Raw genomic sequence first — 19,624 nt, 5'->3', positions numbered from 1 at the left:
GTTTCACTATGTAGCCTAGGCTGGCCTTAAACTCCCACTACATAGACTAGGCTGGCTACAACTATCTGTTTGAGCTACCCCAGTACTAAGGTTACAAATATATATTACCATGCCTAGCTTTTACACTTTGGTTGGTTGGTTTGGTTTGAGACAGGGTCTCTGGCTATCCTAGAATTTACTATGTAGACTAGGCTAGCATGGAACTAAGAGATCTGCCTATCTTTGCCTCCTAAGTGCTGGCTAGAATTAAAGGCATGTACCATTACATCTCACTTTTTTTTTAACATAAATCCCTGAGCACCAAGCTGTATCCCTAGCCTTTGTTGTTGTTGACTCAGTGAGTTTCATTAGGATTGCGAACAGTATCACGGGTGAGACATTATTTACAGGAACATGTCCAACTTACCAATGGCTATACCACTGAAGAAAATGTTTAGATCTTCAGGCAAGAGTGCGGTCATTTGACAGTTTCTCACTGATAACTTTCAGTTAGTGCATGCTTTTCTTTTTTCCTTATGTTAAAGTATAGCCTATTACGCCAAATCATTGTTTTAGCCTTAAAAAGATAGAGGCTGTCCAGGCAGTGGTGGCGCATGCCTTTAATCCCAGCACTTCGGAGGCAGAGGCAGGCGGATTTCTGAGTTCAAGGCCAGCCTGGTCTACAGAGTGAGTTCCAGGACAGCCAGGGCTACATAGAGAATCCCTGTCTCAAAAAACAAACGGAAAACAACAACAAAAAAGATAGAGGCTTATACTTGCAATCCTAGTACTCAGAGACTGGTGAAGGAAGATTGGCACTAGCTTGAGGTTAGGCTGGGCTATATGGTGAGACTGTTTCATAAAAAGAAGAGGTTCTTTTATATGATTTAATAATTTTGAGATATGGTAGCATATGAAGTTTTAGTGCAGTATTATAGTAGCTCTTGTGGATAGAATTATTATATTCCATATTTTCTGTTTACCTACATATGTTTGTTGGCAGTTGACATTGATAAAGACAGAATTCCATTTACTGGCCCACAAAACTTTATCTCATGACTTGAAGAAATATAGCCAAAGCAGCCAGTAATAATGTTGCAGATGATAATAGCTAGTGCTTTTACCCCTCTGGAACACTGAGGGGGCTGAGACTATGATGTTAACCCTTACTTCTCCATGCTGTCTCAGAGAACAAAGGCCAACTTGATCAAAGCTCAGAGCATGGCATATGACTTCATGAATCCATATTTGCTTTGTTTTAATCTATATGTGTATTATACGCCTGCATATATGTCTATGTGCCATATGTGTGCCTGATGTACTTGTAGGCCAAAAAAGGTGTAGGATCCCTGGAATGGAAGTTGCAGGTGATTACAAGCCTCTCTATGGGTGCTGGGAATCAAACCCAGATCCTCTGGAAGAGCAGCCAGTGTTTTTAACTGCTGAGGCAAATGTCCACAACTTCCGTTATTTATTTATTTATTTATTTATTTTGGATTTTTCGAGACAGGGTTCCTCTCTGTAGCCCTGGCTGTCCTGGAACTCACTCTGTAGACCAGGCTGGCCTTGAACTCAGAAGAAATCCACCTGCCTCTGCCTCCCGAGTGCTGGGATTAAAGGCGTGCGCCACCACCGCCCCGCAAACATTCTCCTTTAACCTATCCTCCATCCCTTTTGGGCCTGAGGGAATGAACTCAGGATTGCCTTGTGGATTGTATAGCTTATGCATGCGCTCTGTTATCTCTGAACTGTACCAGCAGCACTCTCGTCTCTATTTTTTTTTCTAGTAAAAATTTGTGAGTCGGGCTGGCGAGATGGCTCAGCAGGTAAGAGCTCTGACTGCTCTTCCAGAGGTCCTGAGTTCAAATCCCAGCAACCACATGGTGGCTCACAACCACCCATAATAAGATCTGACTCCCTCTTCTAGAGAGTCTGAAGACAGCTACATTGTACTTACATATAATAAATAAGTAAAAAAAAATTTGTGAGTCTTCCTTGACTTCTGCCTCCTCCACAGGAAAGCCTGGGCAATGGTCATTGAAATAACTGTACTCATGGAGTCAAAACTCCAGTTCTAGGAATTTCTTCTAAAGATATTATTTTATAAGCCAGCAAGATGTTTCAGTGGGTTAAGAAAATTCTTGACTTAGCCAGGAGAGAAACCCTGTCTCGAAAAAACAAAAACAACAACAAAAACAAAACAAACAAAAAAAACAAAGAAAATTCTTGACTCATACCTGAGTACAATCCTTTGAACCCTCATAAAATGGAGTAAGAACCAAATCCCCTATGTTGTCCTCTCACTTCTACATACAAACTGTGGCACAGGGGTGTGTGCCTCTACCTCCCCCCAACACACACAATAATGATAATAAATATATATTTTTTTAATTTAAAGTTCACTTTACAAAGGAATACAGACTCTCCTTTTTTAAAAAAAATAAGGTCTTATTCTGGAACTCAATGTGTAGCCCAGTCTGGTCTCAAATTCTAAGCAGTCCTCCAGTGTTAGCCTCCCAAGTGACAGATGTATGCCACTATACCCTGCTTTCAGAATTCTTTCAAAAAGTTAGAAACTACTAAAATGACTCTGGAAACAGGTCTGGTTTAGTAAGTTATGGTAAGTTAGTGCTCATTTAATATAGCCATTAGAGCTGGAAAGTTGTTCATGACCTTGAGTGAGAAAAGAAAGTCGGCTTTCATGCTTGTCATCCCAGCAGTCAGGAGGAGCAAGAGTTTAGGGTTATCCTCCAATAGAGGATGTAAGGCTAGTCTTTGCTATAGGAGACTGTTTTTAAAACAAAAACTTAGGACTGGAGAGTTGGTCAGTGGTTCAGAACACTGGGTTCTCTTTCAGAGGATTCAGATTTGATTCCCAACACCCACATGGCTGCTTACAACAATTCATAAGTTCTAGTCTCAGGCTCTGACACCCTGTTCTGACCTCTGTAGTTACTAGCCACACATGTTGTGCACAGGCATAGATGTTGGCAAAACACCCATACACATAAAAACCTACAAAAAAGAAAGAAAATATTTTTTTAAAAAGATTTATTTATTTTTTTATTATATGTAATAAGTACACTGTAGCTGTCTTCAGACACACCAGAAGAGGGAGTCAGATCTCGTTACAGATGGTTGTGAGCCACCATGTGGTTGCCGGGATTTGAACTCAGGACCTTCAGAAGAGCAGTCGGGTGCTCTTACCTGTTGAGCCATCTCACCAGCCCAGAAAATATTTTTAAAAAGTGAATTGTCTTAAGCTGGAGAGATGGCTCAGCAGTTAAGAGCACTGACTGCTCTTCCAGAGGTCCTGAGTTCAATTCTCAGCAACCACATGGTGGCTCACAGCCATCTGTAGTGGGATCCGATGTACTCTTCTACTGTGTGTCTGAAGACAGCTATAGTGTACTCAGATAAAAAAAAGAAATAACTTTTTTTTTAAAGTGAATTGCCTTATGTATCAAACAAGATATTTTTTAAAAAGTGGTAGCTATCACAATGTATGGACTGCCTGCCTTCCTACGTATGGCAAATCTTACCTGCTGGATTCTCTAAAGGCATAGAACTAACAGAATAGGGCTGAAGAGATGGCTCAGTGGTTAAGAACACTGACTGCTCTTCCGGAGGTCCTGAGTTCAAATCCCAGCAACCACATGGCTGGCTTACAACCAGTGTACTCCAATACGTTAAATAAATAAACCTTTAAAAAAACTGACAGAGCTGGGCGTGGTAGCGCACGCCTTTAGTCCCAGCACTTGGGAGGCAGAGGCAGGCAGATTTCTTCTGAGTTCGAGGCCAGCCTGGTCTACAAAGTGAGTTCCAGGACAGCCAGGGCTACACAGAGAAACCCTGTCTCAAAAACACCAAGGAAAAAAAAACTGACAGAGTAAATATGCATATTGAAAGTAGATGTATTAGCCTGGTTCAGATAGTTCAACAACTGTCTGAGTGTAAAGCTTGAAAATCTAGTAGTTATTTACTCCACAAGGCTGGATGTCTCTGCAATCCCTGTCTGGTGCTACAGTCCCAGAAGATTCCTGGATAGCTGCTAGTCTCAGTCTACATGGGAATCCTAAAGCAGTTTTATTTAATACCAGCTGCAGCAACAGAATAGATGAATTTGCCGTAGAGAGTAAGGACAAACAGGCAAAAAGAAGGTTTTTCTTGTGTCTTTATATGTGGGCTGCCAGTTTTAGGGTGGGTCTTTCTGCTTCAAATAGTCTGATTCATAAAATTGCTCACCGAAGTGCCTGCCAGCTTGGGTGTTAGTTGATTCCAGATGTTGTCATGTTGACAACCAAGATTTTTCATCACTAGCAGGGACACCACATATATTAGACATAGGGACCCAAGGGAGTGTTACATTGAACCATAAATTATCTGTAACTAGTAGGATTCTGTGTTGTATTGTGTTGTTTTACTTTGTTGAGGCTGGCCTTGAGCTCATTCTATAGTAGAGGCTGCTGGCCCTAAATTTCTAATCCTCCTTCCAGGTACAGAGATTACAGACATCAATACTATACCCAGATCTTCAATTCCATGCTTTTCTGAATGTTTTGCAGAGGTTCATGTTGCTGGTGATGGCTTTCTTTTTTTTGTTGCTTTGTTTCTGGTATTTATTTATTTATTTTCATTTTTGGTTTTTCGAGACAGGGTTTCTCTGTGTAGCCCTGGCTGTCCTGGAACTCACTCTGTAGACCAGGCTGGCCTCAAACTCAGAAATCCGTCTGCCTCTGCCTCCCAAGTGCTGGGATTAAAGGCGTGCGCCACCACTGCCTGGCCTGGTTTTTAATTTTTATTTTCCGTGTAGGGATGTTTTGCCTGCATGTCTGGATGCAATGCCTGAGGAAGCTGGAAGAAGTTGTCGGATCACCTAGAACTGCAGTTACAGACATTGGGAATTGCCCTGGGGGTGATTTTAGTGGGACCTGGGTCCTCCAGAAGAGCATCCAGTGCTCCTTAACCATTGAGCGATCACTTCAGCCCATATCCTCGCTTTCATTCCAAAGACCCTAGGGATTAAATTCAGATCATCAGGCATGGTGACAAACACCTTTACCCACTGAGTGATCTCACCAGCTTAGGTTTTGTCTTTTTGAGACAGTCTCATGTAACCCAGGCTGACTTCCAAACCTCTGTACAGACGATGCTGACTTTGAAGTCCTAATCCCCCTGGCCTCTACTGCCCAAGTGGTGGGACTACAGGCATGTTCCACACTGTGTTTTGGCCTTGAGTTAGAATGTTTCTAAACCTAAAGGTGTTTATATGATTATTACATGTTTATATGATTTTTAACTATGTTGTTTCAATCAACTGAGTGAACTGTCTGGCTTCCTGGGAGCCTCTGTCCAGGTGAGTGTTAGAAAAAAACATGAAAGGATGGATTGTTCTCCTATCTCATTTAAGTGGGCCAGTCAGTGACAGCTCAGTGGACTTTGTGACTGAAGACTGTTAAAATTCAGTATATCGATCCATGATACTTTGTCATAAAATGCAATTAAGACACCCCCTTTAATGGTTTTTGCCTCCATTTCTCATCACAGGACAAGAGGAATTTCCTCCGTGACCCACCAGCTGGTGTGCAGTTTAACTTTGACTTTGATCAGATGTACCCTGTTGCCCTGGTCATGCTCCAAGAGGATGAGCTACTAAGCAAGATGAGATTTGCCCTTGTTCCTAAACTGTAAGCACCATGTTTTCTAAAGAAACACTGCTCACTCCTGCAGTGGTAATTTCTATTTCACAGTAGTATAGTGATTTCACTTTCCTAAGGGCTCTAGTTATATGCATAATGTTAGGGAAGAGTCACTGAATGAAGGCCAGAACCCTCCCTACACTATCTGTTCATCCAAACAGGCCCTGCAGCCCTTCAGAGGCCCTGTGAGCTTGACTGCGTGCCCAGAATGGAAGGAGAGGGCAGACTTGGCAGGAAAGTCAGGTTGATATGTGCTCTTTTGCCCAGTTAAACAGTAGAACATGTTTCCATCAGAAACAACAAATAGACCCAAATCAAATCGGGTTTGTAAAGGCTTGCCTTTTCCCTGAACTCCCATGGCTTGTATTCATGCTCTGCGACAGCTGTGCTTGCTTGTTTTGTTTTGTTTTGTTTTGTTTTGTTTTGTTTTAAACCAAAGAAAGGCCCATCCCAATTCATAAAATCCCAGGTGCCCTTTAAGCTCCAAAGCAAGCAATATTCTGTGATGCTTTGTCACTGGTCTGCCAGCAGAGGGCAGTCTTCCCTGCTGCAGCGTCCCTGGGGCTTTGTGTCCCTCTGACTTTCCTGGAGGGTTTTTGTTGTGTTTGCAGTACTGGAAATTGAATTTAGGACTTGGCTCATGCCAAGCAATTGTTTTAGCATTGAAGTATAACCCTGGACCTCTTTTTGACTTTTTGACAGAGTCTTACTAGATTGCCTAGCTGGGCCTTGAAGTCACTGTGTATCCTCAGCAGGCCTTGAATTTTCAGTCCTGCTCAGGCTCCTACATGAGTGGGTTTACAGGCCTGAGCTCTCAAGCTTAGTCAGAGGGAAGGGGAAGAAGATGATGATGATTGTCATTGCTATTATTTTGTTTATATTTTTGAAGCCAGCTTTCAAAACAGAGCTTGGCTCAAGACTATAATTTTAGTACTTGGGAGGCAGAGGCAGGAGGGTTGTAAGAGGCCAGCCTAGGTCATAAGTGGGAGAGCCTGTTTCTAAACAAAGCCAAAGACAGGCCATGATGACTTGCACTTGTCATCCCAGTATTTAGAAAGTTGAGACACGAGAATCACTATGAGTTTGAGGACAGCTTGGGCTATACAGTGAAACCCTATCTAGAAAAAGTAAAATTAAAAAACAACGAAATCTGGTATTCTTTATTTTGTGAGTGTCCCCCTTCTAGAGTGTCCTTAATCCTTATTTCATGGTTGCAAAATTTTACCATTCCCCAAGGGTACAATTTATAGTTCTCTCAAATATCTTCTTTCTGTAAACTTTCCTCAGAAACTGGTTGGAGCTCTGCCTTCTGGGTTATGGGCTCCATTCCCTTGCCTTCTGCAGTAATGGCACTGTAATGAGGATACTTAATCACCTTATGTTGAGATGGCCTTTTACAGCTGGAGAGACTTAACTATCTGTGAGTAGGTAGCTTCCCGCTAGAGGATTCTTCAACCTCCTTGCCAGCTGCAGGCAACACCACAAGGGCCTGGCCTGGCCTGGCCTGCCACGAATTCGTGTGTAGGCTGTGCCCCACAGCTTCAGTATGGCATCACAGCCCCAGCCTCAACTGCACCAGGTGAGCCTGTCTCCCACATAGGAAACTGTTAGGCCGATCTCATAGGAAAGGCAGAAGGTAGGAGAGAATAGAGCCATCTCCCCACTCCTCATGAGCACTTGTGGCCTCTGTTCCAGGGCCTGTCCAAACTCCTGCCCAGTAAGCAGACCTGCTTCTTGCAGGTCACTCATCCCATGGGTAGCACAACTCCATAGAATACATTTTTGTTTGCATGTTGACTTTTCAACTTCCTCAGTCCTGCCTTCTCCTATTCCCATCTCTGTAGGATTTATCTGTGCAATTCCTCTTCTGTGATTTCTGGGCTGTTTTCAGAGGGATCATACATTAGCTTATGTTCATTATTTAATGTTTAGCTAACCACATAGGGGTTTTGGCACGTATTTCCTAGTCCTTGGGACCCTATGGCAGCTCGGGTCTGTTGTCTTTATGAGAATACTTCCTTAGCAAAGTTATTCTAGCCTCAGGAAGCCAGTGATATAGAACCTTTTCTTTGTGTTTTCCTCTATAGTGAAACTCTTCTCTCTATAACTATCAGTATACTGGTGGTAAATTAAGTTTTATTGTCACTTGGCAAATTTTGTTGAGCTAGATTGGCCTCAAATGCTGTATGTAGTTGAAGATGACCATGAAGTTCTGATCATCCTACCTTCACCTCCCAAGAGCTTGGTTTACAGGCACATAACCACTAGAGACAGTCTCTTAGCAAGTTGCCCTGGCTTGCCTGAGACTCACTATGTTATTTATTGACCAGTCTAGCAGCCTTAATTTTTTAGGGATCTTCCTGCTTCTGCCTTCCATGTGCTAGCTGCTGAGATTGGAGACATGAGTCATGACAACCAGCCTTTAGACTATGGCTAACATAGCTATTTATAATTAAGGATACAAAGAAATGTGCTGCCAGGCAGAGGCAGGCAGATTTCTGAGTTCAAGGCCAGCCTGGTCTACAGAGTGAGTTCTAGAACAGCTAAGGCTACACAAAGAAACCCTGTCTCGAAAAACAAAAACAAACAAACAAAAAAAAAGAAATGTTCTATCTACTCCTCTGCTGCATATGCTTACAAAACCCTAAGAATTGACTTTTTTATATATTGTTTCAAACAATGCAGGGATGAATAAAACACATATTCTGTCCTGACAGATGGTACCAATTATAATTTCTAACTGGGCATGGTTGTGTACCCTGATCCCAGTATTCAGGAGGCTTAGGATACAGTCGAAAGCCAGCCAGGGAGAGAAAGTGTAAAAGTGTGTGTGTGTGTGTGTGTGTGTTTTCATTGAGGAAACCCTATATAAAAAAGTCTACCTTGAAAGACTGGAGAGAGCGGGGCATGGTGGCACACGCCTTTAATCCCAGCACTTGGGAGGCAGAGGCAGGTTGATTTCTGAGTTCGAGGCCAGCCTAGTCTACAAGATGAGTTCCAGGACAGCCAGGGCTACACAGAGAAACCCTGTCTTGAAAAACCAAAAAAAAGAAAGACTGGAGAGATGACTCAATGGATAAGAGCACTGGCTGCTCTTCCAGGGGACCCAGGTTTGTTTCCCAGTGCCTTACATAGTGACCCACAACCCTCTGTAACTCTAATTTCCAGGGGATCTGATGCTCTTTATGACCTCTGTGGGCACAGGCATTCATGTGCTGCACATAATACATACATGTAGGCAAAATACCCATACACATAAAATATTTTTTAAAAAAATCTACCTCGACCTGGTGCGATGATTCAGTGGCTTAAGGCACTTGCTGCCAAGATTGAGGGCCTGAGTTAAGCCCTTGGGGTTGCATGGTGAAAGAAAACTATGAGACTTGGGAGAACTAAAATTGGCCCTGCTTACCTTTCCCAATGTCTTAAGCCATAATGTGAGAGCCAGGTAAAAGGGGAGTTGCAGCTGAGTGTTTAGGAGCCTGAGGCAAGAAGACTGCTATCGTGTTTGAGGCCAGTTGGGGCCTCATAGTAAGTTCCAGACAAAGCTTGTGTTACAGACTAAAGAAATATTGAAGTTGTGAAGAACTGGGCTGCATATGTATCTTCAAGGCCACTTTTAATTCTGAGCTCTGTGAAATCATCCCACATGAGCTAACCTTGGGTTGTATCAATGTCTCTGTAGTGACTCATGGGCTCTGTTTGCTCTTTTCATGAACAAAACATTTGGGCTGTTTTCTTTGCCAGATTCCCTCCCCCCTGATGGAGAGAGGCAGGCATGTTGCAGAAAACTTCTGCATCGCCCTCTAGGAAAGACTCACTCCAGATGTCATTGTAAAGTTCTAAAAGGTCCTCTGACAACCCTATTGGGCACAGCTGTAGCTCCCAGACTGCTTTTTCTGCTTTTGTGGCAGATCCTACTGCTGAGGCATTAGGAGCCTGTGGCTAGCCCCTGTGAGAAACACTCAGCCTTTGGCTGGAAAACAGGTGGTTTCTCTCCTGCTATCAGAGGACCTCAGGGTGTGTCTGTGATGCAGCCACAGTGCACTGGCTGGGTTCAGACTACCGCAGGGAAGTGCTAACATACTCGTGTGCATTTTGAAATATAGGCCCAATTCTTCATTTTCTAAATGAAGTGACTGTTTTTCTTCAGAAAGAGTATCCCAGATGATCAGTGTGACACCCAGAGAAGAAAAGTCTAGAAGTCCTATATTTGTTTATAATGGCCTGTTTTTGCTTTTATGTTGAGGGTGTCTCTTGCTTTTTTTTCTCTCTTCTTGTGCCTTTGAGGTTTCATGGTTGTGGTGGTTTGGGTTTTCTGTGGTCGGTTGGCAGTAAGGTCTCACATACCCAGTGTTGTTGTTCTGAAATGCTATATATAATGGAGGAGAACCTTGAAATTGTGATTCTCCTGCCTCCACCCTGGAGTTCTAGCATTATAGATTTAGGGCATTATACCCAGTTTACATGATGCTGGAGTTAGAAACCAGAGTTTTGTGTGTGCCAGGGTAAGCAAGTAGTCTAGAGGCTTTGCTCTGTCTGCAGATGTTTACGCTTTCTGATTTGGGTTAGGTTTGTCTTCCAAACTAGAGATTATAATTGGAGAAAACAGTCGTCAATTTTTTTCTTTTGGTTTTTTGTTTGTTTGTTTGTTTTTTGGCTTTTTTTGAGACAGGGTTTCTCTGTGTAGCCCTGGCTGTCCTGGAACTCACTCTATAGACCAGGCTGGCCTCGAACTCAGAAGAAATCCGCCTGCCTCTGCCTCCCAAGTGCTGGGACTAAAGGTGTGCGCCACCACGTCCGGCATCAATTCTTTTAATTAGTATTTTGAAACAATGAAAAGTTAGAAAGATTTGAAGTGCAATACAAAGACCATTTGTAACCCAAATTTATTTGTGTTTGCATGCACACACAATTTGTGTGTGTATATTCGTACTGTACTTCCGTCTTTACATGGGTCCTGGGATCAAACTCAAAGTTTGTATGGCAAGTACCCTTCCTTACCTGAAGGGGGAGTCCAGGAGACGGCGTCAGATCCTTGGGACCTAGAATTACAGGTCTACCCAGTGTGGGTGCTAAGAACCAAACTCAAGCAGCAGTGGTCTTGACCACTGACCCATCTGTCTAGCCTCCTGTTGTTGTTCTTATTGATGCTTTTCTACTAGTTTTGAGACAGTCTCCTATGTAATCCAGGCTGGACTTGAACTCAGGATCCTTCTGCCTCAGCCTCCCAGAGAACATTTTTTGATTTCTCAAGTGAAGACGTTTGTTTTCACCTGATGTCTCATGATCTTAGATTCTTTTTTTGTGGGGAAGGAGTACTGGAGATGGAATCCAAAGCTTTGCACATGATAAGCAACTGCTCCATCACTGAGCCCTCAAGTCCAACCTGTTTGTTTGTTTGTTTGTTTGTTTGTTTGTTTGTTTGTTTTTCAAGACTGCGTTTCTCTGTGCAACCCTGGCTGTCCTGGAACTCACTCTGTAGACCAGGCTGGCCTCGAACTCAGAAGAAATCCGCCTGCCTCTGCCTCCCAAGTGCTGGGATTAAAGGCGTGTGCCACCACCGCCCAGCAAGTCCAACCTTGAATATTTTGTTTCCTATGGACATTCTCTCACAACCTCAGTGTGTCCATCAAATTAGTCCACATGTGACCATCAGATCACCCACATTATTACAATCTAGTTTCCATGCCCTATTTTAATGTTTTATTTGTTCTGGTTATGTTTTTAGCAAAAGAATTCAGTTAATGTCACAGACTGCATTTAGTTCTTCTGTCTCATCAATCTGCTTCCATTCTTTGCACCTGTGTGGGGCACACTGCCATCTGTCCCTGCACAGTTCACACTTTGTTCACTTGAAGGTGGTGTCTGGCAGGCTTTTTAACTATAAAAGTACAGTTCTCCTCTTTGAAGGTAATTGGTGGCAGGCATTATGGTAAGGTCCAAATAGCAAATTCAAGACTAGCCTGGGCTATATTTTGAGACCATGTTTCAAATGACTATAATAATAATAATAATAATTTATTACTACTACTACTATTATTATTATTAGAGATTGGCATAGTTGTGCACATCTGATCCTACTACTGGGGAGGAAGATTACTGTGGGTTGCATAGTGAGTTGAAAGCCAGCTTTGGATACACATCTGTTTTAATAAACAAGCAAAGGCTGGAAAGGTGGCTCAGAGGTTAAGAGAACGTGGTGCTTTTGCAAAGGATTCACATTTGGTTTCTAACAATGTTGTATGGCTCACAATCACCTGCAGCTCCAGCTCCAAAGGATCTGATGCCGTCTTCTGGTCTCTGCAAGTACTGTAAGCACTTGATAAGTTTAAAAGGCTGGGGTTAGTGGTAAATACATTTCATTCTAGCACTTAAGAGACTGAGACAGAAGAAGAGTTCATAGCCAGCTTGGGCTAATAATAGATAAAGGTGAGCTATAGAGTAAGACCTTATCTCAAAGGGAGATGGAGAGAGAGGAAAGAAAAGCTAATTTTTTTGTGAGTAGAGACCTTGATGGGGTGTGTGAGTGTGTGTGTGTGTGTGTGTGTGTGTGTGTGTGTGTGTGTTGAAACGATGTCTCATGTATCCTGCCTGGAACTGGCTGTGTATTCAAGGATAACCTTTGACTTGGGATCCTCCTGAATGCTGTGTTTTATAGCCATGTGCTCCACCATGTCTAGGGATCAAATCCAGGTAGGACTTTATACATATTAGGCAAGTATTCTACCAATTGAGCTATATCTCAGCATTAAAGACTTAATAAAAACATAGTATCTGGGGAGTGAGAGGGACAACTTGTGTGAGTCAGTTCTCCTTCCACCATATGAAGCTCATGGAGCAAACTCAGGTCATTATCAGCAAGTGTGTTTACCCACTGAACTATCTTATGGGCCCTTCAGGGACTTTGAAATTTTATTCTGCTAATCACAGTTCCATATATTCTTGTATTTATATCCATATAAGCACATGCATTTGATGCAGTAGGTTGTTACTTGTTATTTTGATGCTCACATCATCACTTTGATGGGTGGGGACTCAGTGAAACATATTTTTAGCCTTTGGTGATTGCTCTGTTTGAGACAGGGTCATACTATGTATCCCTGGCTGGCCTAAAACTTACTATGTAGATTAGGCTAACCCCAAATTTAGAAATCTGCTTGCCTCTGCTTCCTGGGATTGAAAGCATGTGCCACCATATCAAGCTCCAAGCTCATTTTATTCTTACCTTTCTCTAACCCTATGACCCACCATTTATGCAGAAAGTGCTGGTACCTCTTAGTGGAAAATAAGAGTTATTCTTCTTTATTAGCATATATTAGTTAAACGTAATAATGGGTTTCAGGAAAAGACATGTAGAAAGCAAGAACTGAGCAGCATTGTGATACCTTTTCCAGTAAAGATCACTCTCGTGTTCTTCTGCCATGTTTGTAACTCCCTGCTCTGGCAGATAAAGCCTAGTTCTGTGACCTTTAATGTTTTTATTTTTCAATTTTTTCCATGTAACTAAGTTCTCGTTTCTGACTCCTCCCTCCTCCACTCTCTTTCTGCCTGGTTCTTATTGTCCTTCTAGGCCACCTATTGTGTGTACTCACCATACCCCACTTGGGCACCAATGCCTCATGCCAGGCAAGTCCAATATGCAACCAAGTTTGAAGACCGCTGTGAGTTCTCAAGTTGAATAGAAAGAACTTCAATATTTACCAACCATCTCCCAGATGGTCATAGGTATAATTTGATAGTAGAGTGCTTGGCTAGTTTGTACAAAGCCCGGGTTCTTTCCCCAGATTTGCTCCATACCCAAAGACTTTATAACCATCTCTCATTTTGTTTCTACTAGTTACTAGTTATTTTAGCAAGCTGCCAGCTGATGTATTTTCTGAGGAATAACATCAAGCCATGTATGGTACACCACATGTATGCAAACACCAGTAATCTTGGGTGAAGCAGGAGGATAGTGATCTTGAAGTCAGTCTGTGATAAGTGGGACTCGGTCTTTAAAAACAAGCAAGGGCTAGGGAGATGGCTCACCAATGAAAACACTTACCTGCAAGCATGAGGACTAGACGTCAAATGCTTAGAACCCATGTAGATTTCATGTGGGCGTGATGAGTATGAAAAGGGATACTGGAAAGGATCCTTCGAAAGAGGATGAAGGGGATGCTGGAACCAGCTGAGCAACTAGACTAGCAATATCTATACTGGCTGTATCAATGAGCTCAGGGTTTAATTGTGAGATGCTGCCTCAGTACATAACAAAGTGGAAGGGCAGTTGAGGGTTGTTCCCAGTATTCAACATTGAGCCTCCACCTACACATGTACACATGTGCTCACACATTCAGACATGTATACACAACAAACCCATGACAAGTAGAGAACAAAAAAATGACACCCACAATAGTTTCTTCCCACTGCCTAAAAGCAGATACTCCTTCAGAAAATAGCAAAGGACTCATATTGTCCTGACTCTGCTTCCAGTCCCCCTGGTTAGTCATACTGCCACACAGGAATGCTTTATTTTCTTCTGCCAAGGACCATTTGTGTGTGTGTGTGTGTGTGTGTGTGTGTGTGTGTGTGTGTGTGCGCGCTCGTTCACGTGCAAGAAATAGGCCACCAAGATAGCTCAGCAGGTAAAGCCACTTGATTATCACATGAGTTCATGCCACACCTGGCAGAAAAAGAAAACAGGCTCCTGAGAGCTGTGCTTTGCATGCATGCACATACACATAAAGAAGTAAATATAATTTTTAAAAAAGGACTGGAAAGATGGCTCAGCAGGCAAGAGCACTAGCTGCTCTCCTAGAGGACCCAGGTTCAGTTCCTAACACCCACATGGTAGCTCACAGCAATCTGCAATTCCACTTCCAAGGGATCCAGTGCCTCATTTTGGCCTCATAGGCCTTGCATACATGTGGTGCACAGGTATGCATGCAGGCACAACATCCATACACATAGAATAAAATAAGAAACAAAAGTAACAAGAAATACTGAAATTCCATAAGCATTATATAACCTATCTTTTGCTGCTGTGGAAAATATAGTTTGGTTTATCCTATTATTTAGCTTTCACTTGTAAATGATCATTTCCTTTGGCCCTCACAAGATCTGGAAAGCACTCAAGGAGTGCATGCACCTTTAGCTTGGTAGGAAAATGCCGGCTTGCCTGGCATGCATGTGGAACCCTAAGTATCACCCCTGGAACCAAATAAATAGATGATCTATTCTAGTCTCTGCCATGCTAATGTGTGTACCCTTGACCCTCTCACTCTTCCATGTGTCACTGTCTATCAAAAGTGTGAAGGAAGAAGTATTCTGGAGGAACTACTTCTACCGAATCTCCCTGATTAAGCAGTCGGCCCAACTCACTGCACTGGCCGCTCAGCAGCAAGCCTCTGGAAAGGAGGAAAAAAGCAGCAACAGAGATGATAACTTGCCTCTGACAGGTACATTCTGGGGAGAAGAAATCATGCTGGAAGAAAAGAATATTCCTGACTTAGATATGCTAATGAGCTTGTCATCTTGTATGTATCAAAAATGTTGACATCTGTACAGAAAAATTATTTCCTTTCCAAAGGAAATTTTTTCTTTGGTGCCCTTTCTGACCCAGCTTACATGTGTCTTCCCCAAATGTTCTTTTTCTTTACTATCTCATTGTTGGTTCTTGGGATTTTTTTGTTGTTGGTTTTTAGTAGTAGTGGTAGTAGTAGTAGTAGTTGCACTCTTGAATGACAATCATCTTTTCTATGTCTCTTTTCTTGCCCTTTGGGCTGTTTAATTTTGGGGGTCCCATGCAGTCCAGACTGGCTTTGAGCTCCTGATCCTCCTGCCTTCAAATCTCAAGTGTCAGGGTTACAGGCATGCGCTACCATGTCCAGATGTTTCTCAGACTTCTAGTCATCATAATTTCCTTGGGACTTGTAGTTGTAGAGTCCAGTAGTTCTTATTCCAGTTAAATTATAAGTACCCAGCTCTGAGCTAAGCTCTTACCACCTGGTACTTGCCTCCTATTATATAACCCTGCTCTAGGGAACAAGTTTTATATATAAAAGTATTTGATGATACTGATTAACAGTAGAGACGACTCAGTTAAGAACACTTCCAGAGGACCCAAGTTCAATTCCCAACACCCACATGAATGGTTTACAGTTCCTTGTACTTCCACTTGCAGGGGATCTGACACCCTCTTCTGACATCCATGGGTACTCAGACATACAAATAAAAACAAAGCTGGGGGGCTGGTGAGATGGCTCAGTGGGTAGGAGCACCCGACTGCTCTTCCGAAGGTCCGGAGTTCAAATCCCAGCAACCACATGGTGGCTCACAACCATCCGTAATGAGATCTGACTCCCTCTTCTGGAGTGTCTGAGGACAGCTACAGTGTACTTACATTTAATAAATAAATAAATCTTTAAAAAAAAAAAAAAAAAAAAACAAAGCTGGGTGTGGTGGCACACACCATCAGTCACAGCACCCCAGAGGCAGAGGCAGTCAGATCTGTGTGAGTTAGAGGCCATCTTGGTCTACATAGAGAATTCCAGGCCAGCCTGGGATAGATAGTAAGACCCTGTCTCAAGTAAATAAATAAAAATTAAAATATATATTGTATTTTTATTTTGTGGCACTGAGACTGGGTCCTGGAGCCTTACAAATACTAGGCAAGAACTTTACTGAGCTATATATCCCCAGCCTTTCATACTTCTTCATTTTTCATGAATGCCTGCGATATGTATAGATATGTTCTAATTACAACTAGAACCATCTGACAAGTGGGACAATTTAGTTTGTGAAATTTTAGGTATAAGAAGTTGTACAGACTACTAGCAAAAGCTCTGAAACTACACTCAAGGTCAAGATGTCTCATGAAGCCCAGAGAACATTCATTCTTTATCATATCCTTAAATTATGGTTGGTTTTTGGCTTTAGAGAATAGCTTTTTGAGACAGGGCTTCACTGTGAAGCCACAGCTAGTCTTGAACTCCTAATCCATCCTCCTAGCTCTGTCCCTGAAATGCTAAGATTGTAGGCATGAGCTACCATTCCTTGCTTTCTCAAATTAATGATATTGGAGAATTCTGGACTGGGAATATAGCTGAGTGATAGAGCACTTACCTAGCATAGTGCACTGCCAAAACAGAAAAGAAAGACTTCTTTTCCAAAGACTGCCTGTTTAACAAAATGGACTTAAAATATTCAGTAAAGACAGTTGGCCAGGCGTGGTGGCGCACGCCTTTAATCCCAGTACTCGGGAGGCGGAGACAGAGGCAGGCGGATTTCTGAGTTCGAGGCCAGCCTGGTCTACAAAGTGAGTTCCAGGACAGCCAGGGCTACACAGAGAAACCCTGTCTCGAAGGAAAAAAAAAAAGACTGTTTACACATGGATAATATGATAAGGAACAGTTAAGAGTGAATGTTGCTCTTTACAAAGGACCCAAGTTCGGTCCCCAAAACCCACATTCTTAGGCAGCTCACAATTGCTTGTAACTCCATCAACAGGGGATTCAACACCCTCTTTTGCCCTCTGAGGACACCACATAAAGGTACACATACACACAAACAATTAAATTTTTATAAGCTAACCAGCAGAATGCTGAGATGGGGCACTTTGTTTTCCTTTGTGCTATCTAACCAAGTTGATAACAGGGAAGCTTGAGAAAAAGCTTTATTCTTAGCACCCTAAAGGGAAGAAGAGACTCAGTCTGCTAACCCTGAAGTCCAAAGATGATGGAAAGTGACATAAGGGACATTGAATGTGCTTGCACTTTTGTTTTTTGTTGTTGTTGGGTTTTTTGCTTTGTTTTGTTTTGTTTTGTTTTGATTTTTCGAGACAGGGTTTCTCTGTATAGCCTTGGCTGTCCTGAAACTCACTTTGTAGACCAGGCTGGCCTTGAACTCTGCCCCACCCCCACCCCGAGTGCTGGAATTAAAGGCGTGCGCCACCATGCCTGGCTTGCAGGGTTTTTTTTTAAAGATTTATGTATTTATTATATATAAGTACACCGTAGCTGTCTTCAAACACACCAGAAGAGGCCATCAGATCCCATTACAGATGGCTGTGAGCCACCATGTGGTTGCTGGGATTTGAACTCAGGAACTCTGAAAGAGCAATCAGTGCTCCTAACAGCTGAGCCATCTCTGCAGCCCCTGTGGTTGCAGTTTTAAAGACATTCCTGCCTAGCATGGTGGTGCACACATTTCATCCTAGCACTCAAGAAACAGAGAGGCATGTGGATCTCTCTGAGTTCTAGGGTAGCCAGGGAACATAATCAGATCCTGTATCTAAATAGGCATTCATCAAAGTAGGAGGTTGATACAGTTGTGCCTGGCTGTGCTTGTCATATCTTCAGGAGAGCTAAAAACGCACCATAAAAGCTCATTTCTGAAAATGATTTAATATATTTTAGCTGTTCTTTTTTTATAATTTATTTATTTTTAATTAGGTATTTTCTTCATTTACATTTCAAATGCTATCCCAAAAGTCCCCCAGACCCTCCTCCCTCCCTTTAGCAGTTCTTATAATATGTATTTAGAAGTAAGTCAAGCAATTATTGTCTCTTTTATTCTCACTTCATAGAGGCAGTACGGCCCAAAACACCACCTGTCGTAATCAAATCTCAGCTTAAAAGTCAAGAGGTAATCCAGTTTTATATTATACATGGTAGATGATGTCTGAAAATAAAGTTACTGGGTTAACTATCTTCTTAAGGGTGTCGGTCTTCTGTCTGCTAGATAAGGAGGAGCGCAGGACTTGATTGAATAATGGCTGAGAGCTAAGGTGATTTCCTAGCATAAATAATTCTAGATGTGCTCAGGAGAAATCAGAGAGAATGGTTTGAGTAACTAAACAGTGAGGGAGAATAATAGCCTCAGGTGGTAACTCACTCTGTTACCAAGCAACTGCCAGTTAGAAGGTTGAAGAGCAGTGAGGATTGTCTTACAGCTAGCAGAGAAGAACAAAAAATGAGAATGTGTTAAATTGTGAGACAACTATTAACCATAATTCTAGTACATAGGTGTCACTTTAGAAGCCATTGCAAGAGCTCTTTGGTTGCATTTCAGGATGAAGAGGAAATCTCTACTAGCCCAGGAGTTTCTGAGTTTGTTAGTGATGCCTTCGATACGTGCAGCTTAAATCAGGAGGATTTAAGAAAGGAAATGGAACAACTTGTGCTTGATAAGAAGCAAGAGGAAGCAACTGCACTAGAAGGTAACACATACACACAGAGGTTAACTTTGTTCTTTTAGCTTCAATTCCAAAGTTGGTCGAATAAAAATCTCATTTTAAAACCAGTGGAGCTAGAGACGAAAAGATCAGAAATTTGAGGCCAGTCTTGGCCACATATGACCCTGTCTCAGGGGCTGGAGAGATGGCTCAGTGGTTAAGAGAATTGACTGCTCTTCCAAAGGTCCTGAGTTCAAATCTGAGCAACCACATGGTGGCTCACAACCATCCGTAACGAGATCTGATCCCCTCTTCTGGGGTGTCTGAAGATAGATACAGTGTACTTACCATATAATAAAAAAGTAAATATTTTTAAAAAGACCCTGTCTCAGAAAAATAATAAAGCCAATCAACAAACTATGTGTGATAGTATATACTCCTCTAATCCCAGGGAAAGTCAGAAAAACTGACATGAATTTAAAGCCATCTTGAGTTACATAGTGAGTTTCAGAGCTACATAGCAATATCCTGTCTTCAAAAAACAAACAAAAAACTAAAAATGAAATTTAGCTTTACTTTTTAAACAGTGGCGGGAATTGAACCAGTGACTTTGCAGATTTGCTACACCTCACTCACATTCCCAGCCATGGTTTTGTGTTGTTTGAGACAGGTTGTCATGTAGCCCAGATTTGTCTCATTTTCATTGTGTCGTCTGCTGGCTTTGACCTCCTGTGAGCTGGGATTACAGGTATCCCACCATGCTGCCTAACCTTCCTTTTTAAATAGC

General features: G+C 42.3%; 1 protein-coding gene and 1 non-coding gene across 2 annotated transcripts in view; both read left to right on the top strand.

Moving 5' to 3' along the window:
• Syap1 (synapse associated protein 1) overlaps nucleotides 1–19,624 on the top strand; it is a 31,620-nt gene that overhangs the window by 10,282 nt on the left and 1,714 nt on the right. Inside the window, exons 5-8 of the mRNA NM_025932.2 lie at nucleotides 5,527–5,666; nucleotides 14,973–15,121; nucleotides 18,250–18,308; nucleotides 18,735–18,882. Coding sequence (NP_080208.2) covers nucleotides 5,527–5,666; nucleotides 14,973–15,121; nucleotides 18,250–18,308; nucleotides 18,735–18,882 — 496 coding nt within the window. The remainder of the gene's footprint in view (nucleotides 1–5,526; nucleotides 5,667–14,972; nucleotides 15,122–18,249; nucleotides 18,309–18,734; nucleotides 18,883–19,624) is intronic.
• On the top strand, nucleotides 3,186–3,263 carry Mir3473a (microRNA 3473a). Its single transcript, NR_037311.1, has one exon. It is a non-coding gene; the product is annotated as a microRNA 3473a (primary transcript).

Source organism: Mus musculus, chromosome X (assembly GCF_000001635.26).
Source record: "Mus musculus strain C57BL/6J chromosome X, GRCm38.p6 C57BL/6J".
Classification (NCBI taxonomy): Eukaryota; Metazoa; Chordata; class Mammalia; order Rodentia; family Muridae; genus Mus; species Mus musculus.
This window is presented reverse-complemented; position numbering and strand designations above follow the sequence as displayed.